This window comes from Labrus mixtus, chromosome 23, assembly GCF_963584025.1.
Source record: "Labrus mixtus chromosome 23, fLabMix1.1, whole genome shotgun sequence".
NCBI classification, from domain to species: domain Eukaryota; kingdom Metazoa; phylum Chordata; class Actinopteri; order Labriformes; family Labridae; genus Labrus; species Labrus mixtus.
Genome location: NC_083634.1, coordinates 18,995,639 through 19,003,138, shown reverse-complemented (window position 1 = coordinate 19,003,138; position 7,500 = coordinate 18,995,639). Strand labels below are relative to the sequence as shown.

Below are 7,500 nucleotides of genomic sequence, written 5' to 3'. Positions count from 1 at the left end.
GTGAGGTAATGGTTGGGACACACACCATTTCAGACACACTCATAACATAAAATGTGTGTGTGTGTGTGTGTGTGTGTGTGTGTGTGTGAAGGAAAACTGAGCAGTGAAATTAAGTCATTCTAGGACAGAGATGTGTGCAGTTGGAAGATAAAAACGACAGATGGCGTTGAGAGTGAACGCCAGATAGCACTCGTGAAAACGTTACAGAGCAATATGGACGATATGACAGAAAGAAGGGGAAAGGTGACGAATGTAGAAAACGAGGAAATAAAATGAGAAAAACAAGAAAGAAATGGAAAAAGGAAAGATAGACGAAAAAAGAAACCAAAGATGGAGGCAGGTGTAGAAGAGGAGAGGAGAGATAAGAGGAGAGAAAAGAGGAGAGGAGAGATAAGAGGAGAGAAAAGAGGAGAAGAATGTGAGATTGAGAACAGGAGAAATTTGAGGAGAGGAGGAAGGGAGAAAGGGGAAGAGAGGAAAGGAGAGAGGAGAGGAGAGGAGAGGAGAGGAGAGGAGAGGAAAAGAGGAGAGGAGAGGAGAAGAAAAGAGGAGAGGAGAAAGGAGGAGAGGAGAGAGGAGAGAGGAGGAGAGGAGAGGAGAGGAGAGGAAAGGAGAGGAAAAGAGGAGAGGAGAGGAAAAGAGAGGAAAAGAGGAGAGGAGAGGAAAAGAGAGGAAAGAGGAGAGGAGAGGAGAGGAGACAAATAGAGAGGAAAAGAGGAGAGGAGAGGAGACGAATAGAGAGGAAAAGAGGAAAAGAGGAGAGGAGAGGAGAAGAGAGGAAAAGAGGAGAGGAGAGGAGACAAATAGAGAGGAAAAGAGGAGAGGAGAGGAAGAGAGGAGAGGAGAGGAGACAAATAGAGAGGAAAAGAGGAGAGGAGGAGAGGAGAGGAGAAGAGAGAAGAGGAGAGGAGAGGAGAGGAGGAGAGGAGAGGAAAAGAGAACATTTAGGAGAGGAGGGGGAAGGGAAGGGAGGAGAGAAGTAAGCTGAGGAGTTGAGGAGTCGAGGAAAGGAGGGAAATGATAAGAGGAGGATGGGATTAAGGAGAGGTAATGAGAGGAGAGGACAGATGGCGAGGGGAGGGGAAGAAATGATTGAGAAGAGAAAACATGAAATGAAGTAGAGAAGAAATAGGGAAACAGGGTGGGGGGATTGAGGAAAGGAGACGAGAGGAGACAATGAAGGGAGAAAAGCTAGGAGAGGAAAGGAAAGGAAAGGGGGAGGATAGGGAGATTTTGAAAAAGAGGGGAAGAGAAATTGAGGAGAGAGGTGAGAAAAGGAGAGCAGAGGAGTTGAAATGGGAAGGGGAGAAGAGGAAAGAAGATGAAAGGAAAGGAGGAGAGGAAGGAGGAGACAGGAAAGGAGTTTTAGAAAAGAGGAGAAGAAGAAAGACGTAAACATTTGGGGAGAGAAGAAGAAAAATGAAAGATGTCAGAAAAGAAAGAAAGAAAGAAAAGAGTTAAAGTTCAGAGACGACGTGATGAATGGATGGAATCTGAGTGTCTGTGGTCAACCAGAGGAACGAACCAAGACACACACACACACACACACACACACACACACACACACACACACACACACACACACACACACACACACACACACACACACACACACACACACACACACACACACACACACACACACACACACACACACACACACACACACACACACACACACACACACACACACACACACACACACACACACACACACAGAAGGTGGAAGAATGCATGACTGGCGTACGAACGAGTAGAGAAGGGGATGAGATGAACTCTACTGTTGCAAGTTTTCTAGAGGGGGGGGGGGGACGCCACTCCTCAACACACACACACACACACACACACACACACACACACAACACACACACACCACTAAGGCCAGCCAAAGGTTCGAAGTAACCACAGACTTCTGAATGTTCTAAATATAGGGACGATTGATAGGATCTGTGGAAAAGGGCAGCCAAGGGATTGCACACACTAACCCACACACACCAACACACCAATTGACACGCACACACATGCACACACACACACGCACACACACGCACACACTAACACAATCGGCCTCCCTCACCCACTAACTTATTTAGCAATCACAGAGAACAGCAGAAAGATGCTGACAGCTCAGATACGCTTCGAACAGCGAGTAAGTCTTTTTTTCTACACGGACTGAAACTGTAATAAATAAATAATTACATTTCTGAGTTTTTGTTGTTAGTTACTCTTAGAACGGGAAAAAGCAGAACAGATTCCAGGCTGAAGGTGCAGAATACAGAATCGAGGTCCTGAGAACCCAAAGAATACTGTCCGGTACTTTTCTGCATGATGCAAACACAGGTAAGAGTGGAAGCAGACCAGCCCCTTATATAAAGTGAAGTTGTACCGGTGAATAAATACTAAATAAAAGTGGTCCTAATACAGAGCCCTGCGGGATCTCTCTGTACTCTCCGCGCAGCCTGTTTTCCTACATACTAATAAAGCTTGCTTCATTTGGAAATGGCCCACACGAGTCGGACTGTAAACACAACCAGAACACTTCTGATGCCAAGATATCGTCCTGCATCGACACATGCTTGATTTATATTCAGATATTCGCTTTTAGAGACGCACGCATCAGGTCATTTTTTGACCAATGAAGGTATTGCAGGTCTCTTAAGGTTCCTCTTGCCGTAGGAGAGAACCTTCTTTAAAGCAGAAGCTACTTGCCATGAACCACACTGGTTCCCAGACCTTAAAGGGTTAGGATTCTCCAACAGTTAGAACGACCATGAAAAAGTTCCTCCCGTTCAAAAACGCCCATCGAGGGTGGAAACAACAAAAACATGAATGTGAACTCGTTACACACAAATATGATTTTGTTACATGCTGCGCTTCACAAACTTCTCAGAGACAAATCATGTTTTCATCTCGCTCTGTGTGCGCTGTGGGTGTCCATCCAAGTATCTCAAAGTGTGTGTGCGTCTCTGAATGTGTGTGTGTGTGTCCTCGGGGAACTCCTGTCTCGGCCCTGTCCCAGGACCCCAGAACTTTCCAGAACACCGGGACCAGGGCACACAACAAACGGCCCCGTCAGCGTGATTTATCGGCCATTCACCCGCCAGATCAATCTCACACACACACACACTCATGAACACACACACACACTCCACAAAGACGCGCACGATCCAAAAAAGCGCGTATGACATGAAAAATGAAAAATTTACCTGAAAGAATGCCGATTCTCACGCACACAAAAAGATGCGCTCGGGGCAGATGTGTACGCACAGAAATCACGTCATGAAAGCGCGTTTAGGGGCGGGAGGAATTTCTTTTGATACGATTAGAATGGTGACACAAAAAACAATGGATGAGAGGCCGACAGAGACGGAAAAAAAAAAGGAGCTGAAAGAGTCAAAAAGGAGCGAAGGAGTCAACGTCTTCTGATCGGTGAAGAAGACGAGGGGGAGGAGGAGATGATGAAGCAGGGATTGGGGAGGGCGAGGAAAGGGGTTTTTTGAAGTAAACATCGATGCCGGATGAATGCAATTTTTTTCTTTTCTCCTTCTCCCCATCTTCCCCCCTTTTCCTTCTCCTCCTCCGAGCGGGAGAACAAGAGGCACTGCATCATCCCGACAGGCGCAGAAAGAGAAGAGAGGAGGAGAGAAAGAGGGATTGTGACGGACGGATAAAGGGCTATCCGTCTCTGTCTGTCACCTCATTCATCGTCCCCTGCTCCGTCCTGCCGGCCCATCCGTCATCCGCTGTCACACACACACACACACTTTCTGAGCTACTTTCACACACTCCACAACAACTACGACAAACACACACACACATCAAAGACGGGCAAGAGGACACACAAACTTTGCTTCGCTCTCCGCCCTGTTTCACACAATCGCAGCAATGACACACACACACACACACACACACACACACACACACACACACACACACACAAACACAACGCTCAGTTTCACACAAACACACACACACACACAAACACACACACACACACACACACACACAAACACAACACTCAGTTTCACACAAACACACACACATTTTCACAACACTGAAACGAGCAAGCGTGTTCATAGACACGACCGACTTTCACAGCAACGACGACCATCAGCCAGAAAGCCACACAAACTTTCGCTTTGACTCTTCGCCCTGTTGTCACAACGATGGACACGCACGCACGCACGCACACACATAAACACATACACACGCACACACACACACTGTGGCAAGTTTCACACATTCAATATCGATGGAGGACACACACACACACACCAAACTCTGCAAACATAGGTTCGCTCACACACACTTAATAGGCTCTTTGGTGACTAAACACTTTTTCCATAAAGTTGAACTAAACTAACGCGCACACACACACACACACACACGCGTGCGCACAAACGACGTGCACGCACACACACTCCGCCCGACATCCTGCACACAGCGGAGCTGTCCAGTTCTGTCCCTCCTCCGACTGGTTCTGCTCCGGTTTTCCCAGGACCCCGAAACAAGACGCCTCAGCACACAGCCGGGCCCGCTTCCTGCACTGAACTGGTGCTCAACATCAGGTCGGAGGACCCCGAGTCGCTCATAGAGTTTAGAGATGACTCCCTTATTTGAATTATTTTGGTATAAGCACCTTTAAAGGAAGAATGTGCGACATTTTACAGAAATCCAGTCTCTCCTGTGTAAATGTGTCTCTGAGTCATGACTGTCTACAATGAGTGAGAAGCTCGAGTCCCGCTGGCTGTGTTGTTGTCAGAGTCGTGTTTACATGGACGGGACTTTTCTGCATGATGCAAACACAGATATAGAGTGGAAGCAGACTGAGAATTGCCCCTTATATAAAGTGAAGTTGTACCAGTGAATAAATACTAAATAAAAGTGGTCCTAATACAGAGCCCTGCGGGATCTTTCTGTACTCTCCGCGCAGCCTGTTTTCCTACACACTAATAAAGCTTGCTTCATTGGGAAATGGCCCACACGAGTCAGACTGTAAACACAACCAGAACTGTGTTGTTGTCAGAGCCGTGTTTACATGGACGGGACGGCCGGCTCCTCCCCTTGTGTATAAAAGCTGTTTTAGTCAAGAACTAGAGAGAAGAAGAAGAACATACTCACTGATTATTTGAAGGTCATTCAAGCTTTTTTAGATCACGACCATTCTGTGTCAATTTATGTGCAATATGAAGCTACGAGCTAACTAAAGAGTGCTAACATTAGCATGCTAACACAACAATGTAGGAACCAGGCAATTGCAGATCGAGCAAAGGACATTTTTGTCTGCTGCTTGCGCTTAATTATGAACTGAATAACTCCTTCATGAGAACGCGAGTGGAGGGGGGTTGGAGGTGTGTCGCTGGAGGAGAGCGGAGGAGGTGTGGCCAAACAGCAGTTTGTTTTGGTTTCATGCTGGAGCTCAAGGCCGACATCTACTGGATCAAAAAGTTGCACATTCCTTTAGATAAAGTCAGTATTGGATCTTTGAAATCTGTTTTGTTTCTTATTTTTTGGTCAACGATCTTGTCTACCTGGAGATAACATTTTCAGAGTTTAGACAGAAAAGACAAACAACAGATGGCGAGGTTGAATGTGAAAAGAAGAAATAAAAAAATGGAAATGATTCGGTGTGAGAGTTTGAACTGTGTAAGTCTTGACTGACGGGTGAAACGTCGTCAGACTGATGGAGGCGGCGTGTTGTTGGAGAATTTGAAAGATTGATTTAAAGAACAAAACAAAATCAGAAAACGAAGAAGACGAGGAAAAAGGCATTAGAGGAGAAGGAGGAGGTGGACGACGTGGGGGGGAGGGGAGGATGCGAGGATGGATGAAAAGGACGAAGGGGGAGGAGGAGGGTGAGGAGGGAGATAGTGGAGCGAGAGAGAGAGAGAGAAAACGAAGGAGAGAGGACCACGAGGGAGACAAAGACCTACTTGTCTCAAGTCACTGAAGGCCAGAAGCAACGTGTCACCCTGGAAGCCTGCGACCGGGCCGGCTCTGGCAAAACCTGTGGGAAAATACAAACCCGCCTCCTACCCTCCCAACCTCCTACCCCCCCCTCCTCCCCCCCCCCCCCCCTCGGTCCTCCCCCGGAGAGAGGGAAGAGAGGAGGAGGAGGAGGAGGAGGAGGTGGAGGAGGAGGAGGAGGCGAGAAGAAGAGGGTGAAAAAACAGAATAATAAAAGACCTGGTTGGATTCGCTATGCATCGGGATAGATTGGCAGACAAATGACAGCCAGGGGGGAGGAGGAGGGGGGGGAAGAGGGGGGGGAGGGGGGTGTTAGAGTCATGTCGCTGGGTCTTGTTGAGCAGGAAAAAAAAACGGTGTGTGTGTTAGCACTTTAGTGTGTGTCAACGCAAAGGTTTTTGTTGTGTTTTAGATGTAGGTGGTGCTGAATATGTGTGTGTGTGTGTGTGTGTGTGTGTGTGTGTGTGTGTGTGATATGTCGGCTTGTCAACAGTGTGTGTGTGTGTGTTTATTTGTTGTTTGTACAGCGAGTTTTTTTTTTTCGGCCCCATGTTTGGGAACAGTTGAGGACTGTTGGGTTTTGAACCCAGGGTCACGCCTGTTTGTAAGTGTGTTTGTGTGTAAAAAAATGTGTGTGTGTTTGTGTCGGGGTCGTACGGAGTGTGAGCCGGGGTCTTGGCGTCAGTTGGCCCCCGTAAACAAGCCGGCTGGTATTCCAAAGCGAGGGGAAACGAGAGAAAAGAGGAGCGAGAGCGGGCCCTGTGGCTAATCTCTTTCACCTCAGGACACACACACACACACACACACACACGCACGCACGCACGCACGCACGCACGCACGCACACACACACACACACAGCACGCATTACACGCCTGCCATCTTCAGTGACCCCCGTGAGACACACACACACACAGCAGGCGGCTAAGCTAACCTTTGACCCCGTTCCACCACACCTCCTCGAGCTACCTGCTCACCATCATCTCTTCACCTCCACCTGCTCTCTCTCTCTCTCTCTCTCTCTCTAGAAACGTTCCACACACCTCGATGAGACTTTACAGAAATGACCCACAGGAGCTCTTTCATTTTGATCCGTCGACGTTTGTGTGAATTTTTATCTTAAAAAATGAGGTTGGGGGGGCGTCCCATGTATGGAGGCCGTGGTCCTCCAAGCGGGCGGGCGGGCCCTCTCTCTCTCTCTCTCCCTGATTTCTGACTCTATCAAATGTCCTGTCTCTCAAATAACCTCCACACTGTTTGTTTTTTTTTTTCTTTTTTTTTTTAAAGCAGCCTCTAAATTTAGTCGCCCGTGTCGCAACCATTTTTTTTTTGTGCCTTTATAGAAGAGACGACGGTGGATAGAGCCGTTTGGATCAAAACAGACAGAGCTTCCAATTTGGATGAGCTTATATTTGAAGTTTTACGGTATTCACACTCGTCTCTTTTCATTCTTTCATCTCGCTCGTTGTCTTATCCTGTTTTCTTAAATCAGTCGCTCCATCTTCCCCCCCTCCTTCACGATCTCCTTCATCTGT

General features: G+C 47.5%; 1 protein-coding gene across 3 annotated transcripts in view; it reads right to left on the bottom strand.

Moving 5' to 3' along the window:
* exoc6b (exocyst complex component 6B) overlaps window positions 1-7,500 on the bottom strand; it is an 83,134-nt gene that overhangs the window by 20,375 nt on the left and 55,259 nt on the right. For all 3 annotated transcript variants that reach the window (XM_061032056.1, XM_061032058.1, XM_061032059.1), the window contains one exon: window positions 5,934-6,007. In XM_061032056.1, coding sequence (XP_060888039.1) covers window positions 5,934-6,007 — 74 coding nt within the window. The remainder of the gene's footprint in view (window positions 1-5,933; window positions 6,008-7,500) is intronic.